General features: G+C 31.0%; 1 protein-coding gene across 3 annotated transcripts in view; it reads left to right on the top strand.

Moving 5' to 3' along the window:
• The window catches only part of LOC148281697 (putative cytochrome P450 301a1, mitochondrial), a 33,203-nt gene extending 16,713 nt beyond the window's left edge, over nt 1–16,490 (top strand). For all 3 annotated transcript variants that reach the window (XM_088226266.1, XM_088226265.1, XM_088226267.1), the window contains exons 3-12: nt 56–221; nt 1,261–1,341; nt 2,787–2,903; nt 7,150–7,226; nt 8,149–8,344; nt 10,291–10,453; nt 11,514–11,683; nt 12,552–12,630; nt 14,966–15,220; nt 16,283–16,490. In XM_088226266.1, coding sequence (XP_088082392.1) covers nt 56–221; nt 1,261–1,341; nt 2,787–2,903; nt 7,150–7,226; nt 8,149–8,344; nt 10,291–10,453; nt 11,514–11,683; nt 12,552–12,630; nt 14,966–15,220; nt 16,283–16,390 — 1,412 coding nt within the window. In that variant the 3' untranslated portion in view covers nt 16,391–16,490. The remainder of the gene's footprint in view (nt 1–55; nt 222–1,260; nt 1,342–2,786; nt 2,904–7,149; nt 7,227–8,148; nt 8,345–10,290; nt 10,454–11,513; nt 11,684–12,551; nt 12,631–14,965; nt 15,221–16,282) is intronic.
• Nucleotides 16,491–19,591: the final 3,101 nt, after the last annotated feature.

The following is a 19,591-nucleotide window of genomic DNA, read 5'->3' on the forward strand; positions in this document are numbered from 1 at the left end:
AAGTATCAGTTTAAATAAAAACAAAAACATTAAATCGTCATAAATTCTATTCCAGGCAACTATGAAATCGAGCACATTGACAAGTTATGTTTGGAGCTATACGCTAAATATGGACCAATAGTAAAAATGGGAGACCTAATCGGAAGACCGGATATGCTGTTTATCTTCGACCCTGATGATATAGAACAGGTTTTCAGAAGTGAGGATCAGCTACCGCATAGGTGATTATTTTTAATATGAAAAAAATCTGTGAAAATTAAGCGACTATTGGTAAAATGCCTAATTAGATCATCAGAGAGGCGCCGCGCCGTGGCGCAGTTGGTTAGACGGCCAACTGTGAAACTGGCGTCACGGGTTCGATTCCCGCCAGTTGCAAGAAAAAAATCCAAGAAAGTTTTTTTCTCAATTGGTCTGGGTTTTGTGGTGTATTTTACATTACCTCCTTCCATATCTCCTCTATCCCACCTGCTGCAAGCCTCAAAATAGAGGCTTAGTGGGTTATACCTTAAAAAAAAATGCCACTTGTATGTTATTTCGTATGACAATTTAATATTTTAACTACATTTTAAAAGGTTCTTTCTTTTTTGAGGCTGTGGCGCAATACGAGTCTACATAGGATACAAGACTTGACATATGAGGGTATTACTTGCAAACCTGGCAAAATCCAAAATCTAAAAAAAGTGAAATATTAATTGAAACTTATTCAAAATACAATTTTTTACAATAATTATAATATTGTCAGTTAAAAATACGGCTTTCTTTGTAAAAACTTGACATTTAAATTATCAGGTTTGTTGCAAACATGGGAACCTCTACTTGAGTATTGTAAAGTTGGAATGTATAAAATTAAATTTATTATTTCACTACTGTTTCTTGACATAATCATGCTTATGTCATCACTGCTTACGTATAAAATATTTACTGATTATAATAAAAAAATTGAAGTTTAAAAAAAAGTTGTAGTTAAGTATTGTATCACTTTTTGTGATTTGCTCAAAATAAAGAAAGATGGATTTTGCCGGGTTTGCAAATAGTACCCTCATATCTCTCTTATTTATTCAATGTATATTTGTTGTAATCTTTAAATGAACATTTTCACATCAAATTTGGAAAGTAAAATTTGTCTAAATGTGCTGGATTTTTTAAAATAAATATGCTCATTTTAAGTGGGACTCGGGTAAGTTTATCATTCCCATTAATTTCATCGATGATTAGGGACACTGTATTAAGGATGTGGCTTAAACGTTCTTATTATTTTAGACCTTCGATGCCCTCACTAAACTACTACAAACATGTCCTGCGGAAGGATTTCTTCGGTGATATGGCAGGAGTGATAGCCGTGTAAGTAATAAAAAAAATATCCAATCAACTAATTTATTTACATATATGTAGTTTATTACACATTACTTGATACATAAGTCTTAAATCCATTGGACTAAAAGGCCTGTGTTGAGAAGAGACGAACAATTAGTTGACACAGACACATGTGTATATCACAACAAATAAAGGATCAGAAACCAAAAAAAATATACGAAAAAACATATAGTAGTATATGACACATCAATATGGTAAACAGTAAAATTATCAAGGATTTTCCTACTTAAATCCCTCCCACCAAGGAAAATCCAGTTCTTAACTTCTTTTCCTTTCTTGAAAACAGTTTTTGTCTAATTAAAACATGACTTAGATTAAAACTACAAAACCTTACAAAATAAGAATAACGAATATCTCTAATTATTTTTTGAAATAACGCCATACAAGTTTTTAAATAAAAACATATCCATATTAGACAAAATTAATTACAACAGCCCCAAGTGCAGTACAAAATCATTATTCATTTTTGGGAAAAAATAATTCTAATAAATTGCCTTCTGAAATAAAAAGGGCACTCATCCAAACTAAAGAATCCCATGAAACCCACTACATCTAAACTTTTGTAATAAAATATACACGGTGTTAATACAGGCCAGACCGCGAAAATTCAGAAGAACTTTCCTCGAGGTTAACTTTAAAAAAAACGAACATATTTAAAAAAAATCTTTTTTTAAAGAAAAATAATAGTAATTCAATTTGAAAATGGAAAAAATCCTTAATGTCTTGGACTAGCATCTCTTTCGTAGACTCTTACCCCCTCTCTTACGAGCCATTTCCGTAGTAATTAATGCGATTTGTCAAAAAAGTAATTGAGATGTTTTTAAGAGTACATCAGAAAAATGTACCTCTGAAGTTTCGCAGTATGGCGCTGAATAACCGTGTATATGTAAGTACATATATATTAATGTTTTTAAAATTATAAATATTACAAAGAATGTTGTATAAATTGTAAAATGAACTCCTCTAAACATAAGCATCATGATCCATTAGAGGAGTAAAAACGTTCAGGATAAAAAGTAAAAATATTATATTATATTTTTGGATCTCCAATATAGATGCAAATCCTGGCAAAAATCTAAAAATTGTGAGTTTTGATAGTGAGTGATTGAGGAGAATATAAGGTATTAGGTTATTTGATTTAATTACCAACATTGAAGTCCAAGAACGGACGCAGCAGCCTCCATTCTATCAGGAGAGCCTTAACCCAAGCTGCTTCTCCTTCTAACCGGGCTTCCGCCATACTAGTGAAAGATCGTCGATGACGATCTATCGGCTTTATTCGGCGGAACTGCGGGATTGACGTGGGAGTTGCAGTTGGTAATAGGGTCTCCTGGAGGGGACTGGTGATGTCCACATGCTTCACTAAAAAGAAAGAAAGTAAATTATGAAGTACCTATTTGTGTTTTGTACAGGCACGGGGAAAACTGGAGCATTTTTCGTAGCAAGGTACAGCAGGCCATGTTACAACCAAGAACTGTCAAACTTTATGTGAGACCCGTAGAAGAAGCTGCTGACGCTCTGATTCAAAGGTAATTTAAACTTCCATTTTAAGTGATCACCTTAGGAATATACTAGTCTAATATTTTTGCATAAAAAAACATCCATTATATTTATTTATTTATTTATTTTATTTAAATCTTAAAGTAGGGCACACATATCATACATATTGTTATGTGTGTTCTAATAATAACATTGCAAATATATTTAATTCATAAATTGTTTATCACATATGTCTTGACCATTATTTTAAATTTTGATATGTTTTTTTCTTCATAAATATTTTTTTCCATTTCGTAATACTTTTTAATTGCTTTAAATAAAATTGAATTTTGTGACTTTGCCTTTTTCCTAAATGGAAGTCTAATTTTGTTCTTTTCTCTAGTATTGTGATCGTGTTCATGCTGGTTCCGATCAATTTTTTTCCAAAATTCTGTTTTTTTATTAGAGTTTATAATTTTATGAACAAATATCATTGTATTGTAAAATATTCTTTGTTTATTTGTTAATAATTTCATTTCATTTACCATCGACTTTACCCTCGTATATCTGTTTTTTTTTCAAAATGATTCTAAAGGCTTTATTTTGTAATACAGTTAGTTTATCTATGTTTTCTTTGTTTGATAAAAATAAAATGCTACTACAGTAGTTAACGTGTGGTTCAATAATTGCTTTGTAAATAGTTTTGCAGGAGTCCTTATCAATAAATCTTCTGATCCTTCCCAAAATTGATATTTTTTTTGCAATCTTATTTATTACCATCTTAGCGTTTTGGTGAAATGTAAGTTTTGAATCCAACATTACACCTAAATATTTAATTTCAGTGACTTCATTCATATCAGATGTTTTATAACAAATATTGCAAAATACCTTTTCAAAATAACGCTGTAAATAAAAATATTAATTATTTAAGCTTACTCTGGCGGCATACAATATAATTTCTAAGAATTTAGTGCTATCTTCAAGAATCAATATTATTTTTTGTTTTTGAGTCTTCTTTTATTTTGTTTGTTTTTGATTATTATTTGTATAAATTGTTTAGTTGCGTATGCATTTTTTTTTTTGTTTTAAATTTTATTTTTTACTGTAGGGTTAAAGCCACAGATATATTAAATACTATTCAGTGGTCAAAGCCGTTTATGCGAATGACCGTTTAAGGTTCAGCTTGTAGTGAAATACACATTGAAGGCATAAGTTTCATTATTTAAGCGTACAAAATAAAAGAAAACAATAAAAAACACATTAATTTTTCTACGTATTTTTACTTTTTTATTGAAATACGAGTATTACAATTATAATTCTCTAAAAAAATAGCAGAATCACCAGTGAATGACCACTACTACCCTAGTAAAAATAATATTCAGATTTTGTTACATAATAACATTATAAAACACCCTAACACATTAGAATATGGATATATTAAAAGAAGTGCATAAGAAATAGCATCAAATAAAACACTTACCACACCTTTCCTTATAAAACACTATCAATCTCAGAACAATAACGGGAAGACGCACTATTACCTTTTGACAACTCACAGTTCAAAACTGATAGATTTGTTTTATACCAAAAGATGTATCCGCCTACTGCTTTTGTAATAGTTTCTAATGTTAAAAGTTTTTTTGACTGGACACATGTAGCAATTCTTATTATATTGTGTTTTATTAACGAATGGTTATTTACTGGGGGGTGGTCATTTACTGGTGCTTTGACATTACACCATTTTTCAAATATTTTATTTCTGTATTCTTTATTATTGTTATTATATATTCACGTAACTTTACGAGTAGAACAGGTATTTTGATACAGTGTTTTACAAGCCAAATTGTTTTTATAAACTTCCGAATTTACCTTTATAAAACAAAAAAATGTTTTCATTTTCATTATTTTTTGTATTGAAGTAAATTACATGTAGGTACGTGCAGAGTGACGTAGACGAGAATTGACGAAAAAAGCCCCCTGGGTGGCGATCACCGATCGGTTATTTTCGTAAAACGCACACATGACGAAACTTTAATGCATTCCAATCGAAATCGTGGTAATGACTAAAAACAAGATGATAGTAAAAATACAATGAAAATATTTGCGTTTGCTCACGCAAATACCAACTTCAACTCGACCCCTCAAAATTGTACAATTGGCTCTGCCGTGTTTACAAACATATGAACCCCTAATGAAATGAAATAAAACCTATTCTAATAGGTACATATTTAATCGAGTCACTAGAAGTACGGAGTTGTTTGCAACTACGAGTACATACGTAGGTACTAACTATGCACGACACTCTCCGATTCCGCGTTTACATTCCTTAGCCAACAAATTTACTTGTGATATAGACATTTTTAATACGACAATTATCCATTTTAAAACGTTCTTAAATGCACTGTTTGAAACTAATTATTAATGTCGTAATAAAACTTTCTTTTTCATACAATTCTTTTTCTGTTTTTGATGTGTATTATTATTATCTTATCTCTTTCTGCTATTAATTTATCAAATATTTTTGTGTACCGTATATTATATTATTTTCACATATATACTTACTGTTAACTAATTTTCATTATTTGTTTTTAACAATAATTTGTTGATACCATTTTTTTTTATACTTATAAGTATATGAAAATGTATTTATTTTTTTTGTTTGAATTCTTTACAAGTTATTTACAATTTGCTTTTTAATTCAATTACTTTTCTTTTATCCATTTTTTTTTCGTTTTTACTATGTAAGTTTTACTTTTTATTTTTGCATGGCAGTATGCTTCTTATTGTTTCTACATGTATACAAAAAAGCGTTGTTTATCTTTTAAATTTTTACGCACTATGTTTGTACTTACCTGTATATTTTTTGTAAATGCCCCTTGGGCGTATTGTAAAATTAAATAAATAAAATAATAAATATTTAATAAGTAAAATTATTACAAAACACAAATTGTAAATGTAATTAAGTAGAATAAAATAAAAATAAAACACAAGTGACAATTGAAATTGAGAACAAACACACACATATCTCGACGCCTAATTTTTGAGTAAATACAGTTACGCTTGCTACAAAGAAATTTGATGTCCGGATCTTACTGAGTTATTTCAGTCTGAGGTAATCGATTTCGTTTTTTAATGAGTAAATCGCGTAGGGCGCTAAAACCACATTCCACCAAATAAGATGAGGGAAAGGGTAATAATCATTTTCTGGCATGCAAAGTAGTATTAGGATATTATGTGTTAACAACATTTTGAGTTTGTCCAAATTTTTGTAGACAAGGACTGGATTCAACTAGCCTAGTATGTAGGTGAAATAATTCAAATTGATGAATCTCACCCGCATAAATAAAGGTTTCAGCTCTTTAACTTCACAAACATCAACAGATGAAAGAATTGAAGGAATATAGATGTTCAAATATGGGCAGAATGGTGAATGTTACACAGTGTGTAAAGTGGCCACTTAAACCAGCCATTGACAGGTCATAAGCCCTGTAGATGCCTGGACTTCTATATTACCTTCTCTTAAATGTTCTTCATCTCTGTTGTAGTATGTTATTTTGTGTTAGTTTTTTCGCAAGCAAATCCATGCCATTATTCCTTTTATATTCAATAAATTTGTAATTGAATCATCATTTTGCATTTCTGAAAATTCCTCTTGATACAGTTGTTCATTTGGTATATCTACCGGCATTGGTTATCAACCGAGCTGGAAAATTTATTTCTTTTAAATCAGCAATTTGTGCTTTAAAATCAGTTAATAAAGTTTGCAGATGGTCGAAAATAACAAGTTTAGCATTATCAGTCACTTCACAAGTACAATTGGGCGTATATTTAAATTTTGTACATCCCAGGCATTTTTTTGTATGACTGATGAGTATTCCCCTTTATATGTGGAATGCCGGCGTGTCTTATCTCTGAAGCGTGGTGCCCCCCCTCTAAGGCGCTATGCCCCACCAGTAGGGCGTACGCCACAACACTGATATACATGAAAAAAAAATCCAATTATTTTTTTTACTCCTGTTGATTTTTACGGATTTTAAGTTATTTCATTTTTTTTCACCGGGGTCCTCAAAATGTCGATACATCTTCCCGAAGTGGTCTCGTTTCTTATAACTTCCTCAGGATTGTCAAAAATCACATCATAGTGTGCGCGTCAAAGCCTAATTCACATAATAGACCAAAGCCTAACAATTGCAAACTACACGTTTGTTTGCAGTAACCTTTCGGCGTCTAAAGAATCATTTCTTTCGTCTCTGTTGAGATATTGCTCGCTTAAATAATGTGAAAATTTTGTTTTAGGGCTCGGAGTATTAGGGACGAGAATCTTGAAATGCCAGCCGATTTTTTGAATGAAATCAACAAATGGTCCCTAGAATGTAAGTTTTAATAAACTTCTTTGGCATAAAATAGTAATTTTTATTCGAACTATTTTTCTATGGTAATTTAATGATTTGTTTATTTAAATTTAAAAAAAAAAAATGTTTTTCTGGCGTTGCCCAGTACGTAAGTTTAAATTCAGTCAGATGAATATCACTGGTGTCAAAAAAGGTTTCAGCTCTTTGACTTCCTAAAAATAAACAGATGAAAGAGTTGAAGGAATATGTATGTTAATATGTGCGCATTTGCATGCATATATATATGCACTTATTTATAAAAAATGTTTTCGATACCTTCATTTATTTTTTAAAAATATATGTGTATTTTGTACTTAAATTATTATAATATAATCCCACAGCAAGCACAAGAGTTTGCCTCTTTTTTGGTGTGGTACTTTGTTTCGTTTTTTGATTCTGTACTTTTGCTTTATTATGTATTTTTTTTTGTTTACATGTTTTAACTTTATATTTTATTAAAAAAAGAAAAAATATATAGGCTGAATGGGAGTGTAAATTAGCCACATAAACCAGCCAAAGACAGGTTATTAGACCTGCATATATCCCAATAACTTCCTAGGAGCTGAAATTCAATCCTTGTCTCTCAAATCATTGTTGATTAAACCAACTGATCCAAAAAAAAAGCATTAAAATGAAAAAATATTTTAAATATAAAGTATGAAGGTGAAATAATGAATTAATCAGTCAGATTAATCTAAACGTTACACGGTGTGTAATGGGGCCACTTAAACCAGCCAATTATAGGTCGAAAGCCTAAATGCGTAAGCGTAAATGCCTTAACTTTAATATACCATTCTCTTAAATGTTCCCGATCTTTGTTCCTATATGTTTATCGGAATAATTATTCACATGATCATGATGTTCTTCAGTTTTAATTCAAAAAGATAATTAATTCTACTTCTAGCTATTTCTCGAGTCGCTCTAGACACCAGATTAGGGTGCCTAGATGAGAACTCACCGCCGGATACTCAGGAGTTGATAGATGCAGTCACTACCTTCTTCAAGAACGTCGGAGTTCTGGAGTTGAAGGTCCCTTTCTGGAGACTCTTCAGCACCCCGACGTGGAACAAATATGTGGCGGCTTTGGACACCATCAAAAGGTAATATTTTATTACGGAGTCAAATAAAACAGTAAATAAGTTGTTATTTTGACACTCAAATCAAGTGGAGCAGTAAATCAGTTGCTATTTTGACAAACATGTCAAAGAAAATTGTGATTTAATTATATTTTGAGGCACATATTGAATAAAGTAGTATATATCGAATAATCGTAAATTGTTAATTCAATACTTGATTTGATTTTTTTTTCGAAAAGAGTAGTTATTCAGCAGGTACTTATTTTAACACTTACGTAACAAAAATTGAGAAATAACCCAATTATAATTTTGAAACCCGAATCGATTAAGGAACTGACTTAGTTGCAGTTTTGATACCAAAATCAAATGAAACATGATACATGTATGGTTAGCAAAGCAATGCGTATATTAATATATAATAAATAGAAAATTTAATAAAATATTTCTGTACCTCAGAGGCAGACGGATGCAAATACAGAATTTGATGAAATGACATTTCGATTTTTGTATCCAGTTTATGATCATGTCCATTGATTTGAAGAAATTAAAGTCTTATAATGAAAGAACCAACGATACTAAAAACATACAAATGAATGATAATAATTATTAGAAGTAGATTTGACGTTTGTATTTGCACTTTTCAGCCTCTGAGGTACAGATTTATTGCCAGCAGTTCAATTTACACAAAAAAAGTATCACCCGTCAAATAAGGATAAAGAAAACTGAACCTTGAAAATCTAGTTGCGTCCTCTTTTATCCATTTTTTGTAGAGCACTTAAAGGAGGTTATTTGTCTAGGTTTGATACGTTGTTGGCTCGTGGAGATGAAATAAGCGCGATGCTGCGGTGGAGATCTTGAAGATCAAGTCAAGCAGGTGACCAAAACTGTCACAAGTCCGCGTTTCATTCACATCCGTTTTCCTTCAGGCGCGGTAATACCGACCGAGCAAAATGCCCGACATCTCCGGGGGAAAATTTCAACTACACATATAATCGAAGAACTCAATTAAATGTGCTGTCATGATTTAAATTATCCCTTTCCGACAGGGGTAATCGCCGCGTCAAATTGAGCTGCTGGCCACAACAATTCCTTAATTGAGCGAAGCAGTAAGACGCCCAAGTTAATTAATTAAAATAAAAACTTACACACAAATCAAATGAACTACACATTAGCTATAATGAATGTAGGTATTTTGTCGGGAACCACAACATATACACAGTCATTTGCATACCCACATTTAATGGATAGCTCGTTCTAGATTCTAGAATAGTCATAAGCTTAGAGTTATTTGTATTTATTTATTTATTATCATATATTATTATATTACACACACAAAAATTATAATTTATACAAAGTGCCTTTGACTATCTAACTAGGGTTATTTATCCCACTCTACACTACTAGTAATTACGATTGAGTTAATAGTAAGTAGGTACTTCATTCAAAAATTTCTGCGCTATCTGTACCTAGAAGAGTGTGGATATTATCCTTAAATTCTTTATAATTTCTACCCATTTATTTCTTTTTACTGGATTTTTGATAATTCTAAAATAATATTAAATTCAATACATTTAAAAAAATCGTATTCCTACATAAGTACACCCCTTTGTTGGTGAGAGGACCGGAGTTTGACGTTTGCAGAAAGAACGCCTTATTTGAAAAAATATTTATTTTATGTTTTGGAATTCAACCATAAACAAGTACCTACTAAAATTTAATATTTAAATATTTACAATTTTTAGTTTTGGAATTTAATCACAAACAAGTACCCAGGCACCTACTTATCAATAAAAAGTATTTTTTCAAGGCAAGCCAACATTCGGGCAGGACAACGTCTGTAGGGTCAGCTAGTACCTTATAAATATCTAGTTCGTTTTTATCTAGGTGCTTGGTATTAAAATGTAGCTTTTCCGATCGAAATGTTCGAGGTTTGAGTCCTGCAGCAGGTAATGTGATGTTTCTGATTTCAGGTTGGCAGTCCATCATGTGGAGGCCGCCATTAAGAGGGACGAAGGAAAGGTTGTAGAAGGAAGAGAAAGGTCCCTGCTCCAGAGATTATTAGACGCAAATACCAACGATCCCAAGGTGGCCATTGTGATGGCTGTAGACATGTTTATAGTTGGCATTGACACGGTAATAAAAGGGAAATATCTCATACTACGAATTCAGATAAAAATATAGAAAATTTAATTGAATTTTCAAAATCTATTTTTTTATTTTTTTTATTGAAATTTTTTTACATAAGCATTCTTCTAATCATTTTTATAATTCCCGCCAAACTGCAAAAGCAGGGATTTCTCTCTTTAAACATTTTGGTAACACAATATAATAATGTTTACATAAAAATACATTAAAATCTTAAATACATCAATAAAATAAAAGTTGAAAAAAATGAAATACAAGTAAATCAAGTCTTTTTGATACCGAAATATATAAAAAATAATAAACAAACACTTTTTTTGACACTGTTTTCAATTGTTTGGTTTCCCCCCTTTTTTTTATTTACACACTAAACTTAGAATTTCAGAAAAATATTTTTAAAACCAATTTTACTTTATTTTTATTTATATCACTATTCTTTATTTCGTCCGGGAATCTATTTACTGTGCGAGAGAGAATATAGGCCCTGGTCCTATGGATATATGGATATTATCGTGGAGAAATGTTTTCATACATAACATTAAAAAAAAATTATTGAAAAACATGTCCCTACAAAACCGCGACATGTTTGGCTTTAATAATAATTGTGACAATTTTTTTTTGTTTTGTCTAAACTTTTGTTGACATATTATAAGCGAGATGAAGAACAATTCGCCACAATAAAGGTTTCAGCTCTTTAACTTCACAAACGTCAACAGATGAAAGAATTAGAGGAATATAGATGTTAAGATATAGGCGGAGTGGTGAATGTTACACAGTGTGTAAAGTGGCCATTTAAACCAGCCAATGACAAGTCATAAGCCCTGTAGATGCCTAGACTTCTATATTACCTTCTCTAAAATGTTCTACTTCTCCGTTGTATTATGTTAATATCAACAGCTCCCCAGGGAGTTGAATTCAGTCCTTGTCCAGAATTTTAAAAAAAAAATTGTTTCGAAATTATATAAATAAAAAATACATGATGATTGTTTAATCTTTTCAACTGGCTATTCGTTTTTTTTTTTATCAAAACAGAAATTTTGTTTTTTTTTAGACTGCCACAGCCGTTGCTTCAGTTCTTTACCAGCTAACACAAAATCTAGAAGTTCAAGAAAATCTTTATAAGGAAATATGTACAGTACTACCAACCAAAGATACTCAAATTACAGCAGCAAAATTAGAAAGCATGCAATACCTAAAGGCTTGCATCAAGGAAACATTAAGGTATAACATATTTTATTTTTTGTTTATTAATAAATTTTATAAAAGGTACATGTTTAAAATAATTTCTATACAGATCTTCTTTTATACATCTAGTAAATGTTATCACTGTAACTCTCCAAAAAAAGAGACCAACTCTTGTGCTTGGAGAGTGACTTACACTGTTGTAGTTGTGAGTTTATATAATTTTGAATAAACGAGTACATAAAAATGAAATGAAAAATGAAAAAAAACATGGGATATATGAAGAAAAAAACATAAAATTATAATACATTCATACAAAATAAAATTGAATGCAGTTTTTACACGTAAAGGTTTTTTAAACACGATACATGTAAGATTATTTTATTTATCTGAAAAAACGACAGAAGGTTTATAAACAATTTACACAATCACAGTCGAATTAAAGTTTTTTACAACACGACATTTTTTTTGAACATACCAATGAACAAAAAAAATCTAAAATAATAATTACGTCCTAAAGGCGTTAGGAGGGATGTAAAGGATAAAAAATGATTAGAATAAGGATAAGATATAGGTAATACTGAAAAAACACCTATGTAATTTACATTAAAAAAATATTACCGGCGACTAACTGACAAAGATACTCAAATAATCTAGAAACATATTTGAAAAACCATTTTCCGGGCATTTTTAAGTAAGAAATCGTCCTGCAGCTTCAATTTTTTGATAATTCATTGCCTAAAAACAATAACTTTGTATTTGTGTATTTAGGGCTTCGTTTTTTTTTTCATTTAATGTAATTTTGATCACTTGAACAAGGCAAAGAAAATAACAAATCATTTTACTGCCTATTATAAAATCGCTCGAGTATTTGTATTGATCAGAATTATATCTTGATTTTTTTTAGAATGTATCCAGTTGTAATTGGAAATGGAAGATGCCTTACAAAAGATACTGTCATAAGAGGATATCGAATTCCTAAAGGAGTGAGTATATTATTTTGATTAGCATTAGTTACTATAAATTATAATATTTTGCATACAGTTATTTTGACATTATTTAAATAATATTTTTTTACTTTTATATTAGTAAAGTTGCAAGTTGTTTTAGACTCTTAACTTTTTGTTCCCTGAACATAAATTTAGTAGAGTTTTTTTAACTTTTTATATTTGAATTGTGATATTTTATGGTTTGAAAACAATCATCAAACTTTTTTTTTTAAAACTCTTTATATAATAAAAAAATAGTGGCAATCTTTATATATACCATTTTTCTGTTCGTGTGATGTCACTAAACTCCTCCTAAACGGATTAACCGATTTACGTGCGGTTTTCAGCGAAATGCAGATCTTTGCTCTGCGCGTGTTCGTAGATATTAAAACTTTCAATCAAATCAGTAAAAAAAAAGTTAGAAGTATAAATATTTTTTACATCGACCTACCGGGGTTGCATTTGACTAGAATGCATACTAGGCAAAAATGGAAGAATGTTGTTTTTTGTGTTTAAAAAAAGTTTATTTTTGAATGTTTAAAAACAACATTCGCTCTATATGGATCCCAATCAGATTCTTTCCTTACATTCCTTATTGTTTCTTCCAATTAATTTCTTTTTACTGGATTTTTGGTAATACTAAAATAATATCAACTGACATTCAATACATTTTTGAAAATCGCATTCATGAATAAAGTGCCCCCCCTGTTGGTGAGAAGAGCTGAGTTTGACATTAGCAAAAATAATTCTATATTTGAAAATTTATTGTTTTATGTTTTGGAATTCAACCATAAACAAGTACCTAGATACCTACTTAAATGAAATATTTGAATATTAATAATTTTTAATTTTGGAATTCCGTTATTTACAAATACCTGTTTATCAGTGAAAAGTCTTTTTCCAAGGTTATAGCAGGCAAGTTAACGTTAGGGCAGGACAACGTCTGTCGGGCCCGCTAGTTATATTTACATTGACAACTTGCATTATAATCAAACCACATAAATATTTTTAAAATACATAACTTACTTGCTATTATATTATGATAGCAAGTAAGTAATCAAACGGGTGATAGTTCTACGCAAAACTAGTCCCCAGGAGTATTTTTTAAACCTTATTACTGCAAAAAATGGCCGAAACTACTCAAAAATTTTCAAATATATGCCCACAGTGATTCATTTCATCAAATGCATCCTCATATAAGAGTTAAATGCGTTATTTTACACCATGACAAATTTGTTCCGTCAAGGATTAAGTTTATGCAACTTGCTTTTTATTTTCCCTTTCAAATAACACGTAGACCTCAATAGATGGAAGAAATCAAATGAAAGACATAACCCCCCCACAATACATCACATACAAATAATATAATCACTAGATCCTCAACACATAGACAACTTAAACAAATACAAACTCAAACCACTTTCGGACAAAGGGATCTTATTCAATTAAAATCTATAACCTAATTCCACTATCTATTAAAACAATTAGTAACGAGAAAATGTTTAAAAAGGCTATAAAAAAATGGATAGTGGAGCTAGGTAGAAGTAAAATGGATTGTCTCATTCGCCCAAACCAATATTGAATCAACCGCTCCACAAGTGTATAGCTTATGTTAGGTTTTTTAAATACATTGTTTTTAAAACTGTCTGAATATTTGATAATTATCTTCGTTTTTTTAAGTTAGTCTTCTTTGTTTATTCTCAAATGTAATTTTAAATAAGTATATTGCTAAGTGTCCTCGTCACGGGAAACCCCAGTGAGGTCACATTATTTTTATTATTAATTATAGTTTGTAAGCAAAAGATATGAATAAATAAATTTTAAAAAATAAAATTAAAATAAGAAAATAAATAAAGAAATATGGATGTTCGAACATTGGCAGAATGGTTAATATAACACGTGTGTGTGTGTAAAAATACCACTCAAACCAAATTAATCACTTAAATCGAGTTGCGGTCCGTGGCTACTGTTGCGGACTAACGGATCAGAGATACGAGATTCGAATTCCACTCTACCGCAACTTTATTCTCATTTTCTCATAGTGAGTTATTTATAACTTGTTAAAAGTGACACCCAAATTGAAGTATTTGAGTAAATCATAAGAAAATATTTTTTTTTTAAATCTAATATTCAAAAAATAAAAACATCCGATGACTGAACATAAGCCCTGTAAATGCCTGGACTTCCTTATTCTCTTCTCTAAAATGTTCTCCATTTTTTTTAATTTGTTAATTATAATAACTCCCAAAGGGGGAGAATTGCAGTGTTTCTACGAAAATTTGGACGAACTCTAAATATTTGCTTAATAAATAATTGTTTTTACGCTTTTTAGACGCAAGTGGTTTTCCAACATTACGTGGCCAGCAATTTAGATAAATACTTCAAAGACAGCTCCAAATTTCAACCAGAAAGATGGCTGAAGGCTGAATGTCCCAACAAGACACCAGGAGTGCAGGAAACTAAGGAAGACGATAGAAAAGAGAGCCCAACGCATCACCCTTTTGCCTCGCTCCCGTTTGGATACGGAAAAAGGATGTGCATTGGAAAAAGATTTGCAGAGCTAGAACTGCAAATGGTTATTTGTAAGGTAATAAAAATATTATTTCTCTGTATCTGGGTGGATGAGTAATAAAATGCTTTGTGAAATAGAATTAAAATCTCGGAAGAATGCTTTTAACTCGATGGCTGCTTTCAGTTAAAAATACTGATAAGTGTCCGTCTCGTACTGAGGTGATTGGCCCCGGGAAAACGTTTTTACTGCACATAAAATTAGCTTTTTAACTATAGTCTAGGCTGTCTAGGGTCTCCTAAAACTTTTTTGTTAATGATCATATTAATTTCATTTTTTGCGTAATCATACCCCATAACATTAAGAATATATCAAAATCGTTAAAATGTTTTTTTGCCAAATTCTCTTAATAATAATTCAAATTTGTCTTTCTTTTCCCCCTGCGCAAACAGAAAACATTACAATTCATCGCTTTACAGTTTTATAATCTTTGATATGTTGGTCAGTTTACACGTGTGCTTTTTGCTATTTGGGCACATATTTCCAACCATAACCACATAAATCCGGTTTTCGTGCTTTATATTTTAATTGAACCGCCTTGCTAACGCATAGCAAAAATTTAGATCAGTGTTGTTGAACATGTCACAATGAGAGCAGCGCGAACAGTATTTTATGATAAAATGTACGAATTTCGCAAAAAACTCGAAATATTATGAAACGGTTTTTTAAATACTATCATGACAATTATAAAAACATATGTATATAAATACATATATATTTTAAATCGTATTGCGAGCATTTTAGCTTGAGTATTCCTGGAATCTCCGTCAGGAACTCGCGGATTTTTTTCGCTTTTAGTCTCGGAAAGATAAAACTTGTCAAACATGGTAGACAAGATTCGGTCCCATATAAAATGGGCTTAACAAAATACGATTTTTGTAAGAAAATAACAAGTATATTGTAGGCCTTATAAATCTGGTATAAAGTTGGCCCGGGCAAAGTGGTCGAAATATCTACCGTTATGCCTAGGCATAATTTTATACCAGGTTTATAAGTAAGGCCCTGTAAAAACATTTTATTATTAAACTAAAAATTATGTAAATGATTACGACAGTAAATTAATCTATTATTTATTTTCAGATGGTGCAGGCGTATAAAATAGAATATCACTATGGGAAACTGGACTATCATATTGTCCCCATTTACACACCGAATGGTCCCCTTAAATTGAAGCTTATTGATCGTTAACATGATCAAGAATTTATTATCGCGCTTTAATTATTTTTTAATAAATGCTCAATTAAACATAAGACCAAAAGGTTGGAGAAATAAATAAATAATTAATCTGTCATATTTTTTTATTAACCTTTTAGTCCATTTCATTTTAACAACAATATTTTGAGTTTGTCCAAATTTTTGTAGACAAGGACTGGATTCAACTCCCTGGGGAGCTGTTTATATTAACATATTACAACAGAGATGAAGAACATTTAAGAGAAGGTAATATAGAAGTCCAGGCATCTACAGGGCTTATGACCTGTCAATGGCTGGTTTAAGTGGCTACTTTACACACTGTGTAACATTCACCATTCTGCCTATATTTGAACATCTATATTCCTTCAATTCTTTTATCTGTTGATGTTTGTGAAAATAAAGAGCTGAAACCTTTATTTATGCGGGTGAGATTCATCTAATTGAGTTATTTCACCTGCACTAGGCAACGCCTGAAAATATTATTTTTTAATTTCTATACTTCTTCATGGACCAGGTAATTTATCAACAATATTTTGAGTTTGTTCAATTAGATTTCAAAATTTAATTAGATGAATCTCACCCGCATAAATAAAGGTTCCAGCTCTTTAACTCTGTATAAGGAAAGAAAACTATTAAAAAAAATATTTCAAAGTTTCAAGAGTCCTGTCCGATAAAGGATTCATCGAGCAAAGCGATCATTCATTCACCTTAATACAATTAGGAAGATAAGTGTTTTTTTTTAAAATTGTTATCTAACGAAGCTTAAATTAAAAAATGTATATTTTTATGTACCGGAGAACGAGGTGGCTCCGGACACATTTCCGAATATTTATTAAGTGTATTCGGGTGGACAAAATATTTTTAAAAAAATAATTTAAACTAGTCAATGTTTTAAGAACATGTGAAGCACATTACCGCTATGATATATATGTAATTTTTTCATTTGCTAGTTTAAGAAAAGTGTCCGGAGTCGCCACTACAAGTGTAAGACTTTGGGTGGCGATAAAATTCTCTCTGTAAAGAGAATTCAATTGAAGTTGTGAGGACAACATACATTAAATGATCAAAATATTAGTTTTTTTTGTTTAAATGATGTGCGTAACACATGTAGGTTTGAAAAAAGTAAGAAATAAAACATTTAAATTAAAAAAAGATTCGAGTTCATTTCGTTTTGTTTGGAGGTTTTTGGCATTAAAACACCACGCTTGCCAGACGTGTTGGTGATTTTGGATTAAGCCGCCCTTAACATAGGGAGCATACGCTGTTTGTAGCCGCCCAATCTGGGTCAGACGCTACTGCCTGTTTGGTTCACGGGAGGTATTTTATTTCTCTCCTACCCTGCATATCTGCCGAGTGTTACCCATCCACCACCTGGGGACGCGTCTTCTAGCGGTTACAGGCTCCGCGAAGGAAATTGTTTGGAAATGAATATGCATCAAACAAAGATTATGAGTCCAACAGGAAACATTTTCATTAACAATAATAAATTCGAAGTGGTTGATGAATACGTATATCTAGGCCACAAAGTCAAGCTTGGTAAAGATAACCAGATAGCGAAGTTACCAAGAAGAATAGGGCTAGGTTGCTTACGGCAAACTTAAATATATTTTTGAAAATAAAGAAGTCTCTATATGCTTTAAAAGACAAGTATGTGAATCGTGCATATTGCCGGTGACAACATAGGGACTAGAAACCATGTATGTAACACAAAAAAGTAGCCATAAATAAAAATGCACGCAACGATCCAAGGAAAGACAGATGCTCGGTGTATGTAGAAAGTGCTTTATCGACGTGCTAAGAAGCGACGCGAAAACAATTTTTCACCATGGTTGTTTATCGTATTCGCGATCACAATGCAACATCCGTGAACACCTTATATTAAATGTCAAAATATTTACGTTTCGCGACGTACAATCCTGCTGCGCAATCACACATTTGAATTTCACCGGTGTAAATATGGAAAATATTCCAACACTGCTGTTTTGTTTATTATTTTTTATGCTATTTATTGCATTTAGCCGGCGCGGCGGTTGGCAAGTCAAATGTCAAGAAAAGCAGTCCCCATAGTAATTGTAATTTAATTTTCACTTTTTTGTATTAAATGCTCCTTACTTTTTTGCAAATGCAATAAATTGTATTATTTTTTTATAGTAACACCTATTTTTCGCCAATGAACTGTATTTATTTACGAGGAAAACAAAAAGCATTTTTCGGTTTCGACACGAGCGTTGAATTAGAGATTACACACGCGTTGACTTATGACTGAGATAACTTAAGCATGTTCATTATTGTTCATTGTGATCGCTCAAATGCTTGGCATGTTTTCAATCACGTCGATAGTTATTTGTGATTGAGCTACAGAGCAGTCCTGGGAAAAAAGGAACTTTATTTAATAAAAAAAAACATTTGAAATTTTTCAATTTAAAATTAAAATAATGGGAAAATATAAAAGTAATAATATTTAATGTAATATTTATTTCAAAAATATATTTTCTTATATTAAACTTAGCAAATATTTTTTTTACATTTCTGTGTTTGAATTTATAATACTATATTAAGATTTACTAAAAATAATGAAGTCACACACATAAAAAATATTATCAGATACTTTTTATACAGTTTTTCAAAAATTAAAATCGATCTTACTCGATTATGAATATAACTCTCTCATTGTAATCGTGCCAGTTTTACAGTGAGATGGTAACAGAGTTATCTTCATTTATAATATAAAATGGAATTTTCTATATAAACAATGACATAAATATTCATAAAAAAATGTGTTCTGAAACACGTTTAATTGCAGGTTACCAACGAAGATTTGAACCGGGTTGTGGTCCCGTGGCTAGTGTCGCGGACTCACGGATCAGAGGTCCAAGGTTCGCACCCCGCTCTACCACAACTTGGTTCCCATTTTCTAAAAGTGAGTTATTTACAACTCGTTAAAAATGCCCCCCAAAATTTAAATATTTGGGTAAATCATAAGATCGCAAATATTTATTTTTATAAAAAAAAGATACTTCAAATTTTCGTACAGAAAATTAAATTTTTCTTTATAAATAATTGAAGATAACTCTGTTAACGTCCCGTTGTAATCGGGGCCCAGTCCAATAGTAACAGATTTAAATTCGGGGATTCATATTTATTACAAAAAATACATAAATTGAAACACTGATTTTTCTAAATTATCGTACCGTT

Source organism: Micrasema longulum, unplaced genomic scaffold, assembly GCF_059751315.1.
Source record: "Micrasema longulum isolate JH-2025_06_02 unplaced genomic scaffold, ASM5975131v1 h1tg000418l, whole genome shotgun sequence".
NCBI classification, from domain to species: domain Eukaryota; kingdom Metazoa; phylum Arthropoda; class Insecta; order Trichoptera; family Brachycentridae; genus Micrasema; species Micrasema longulum.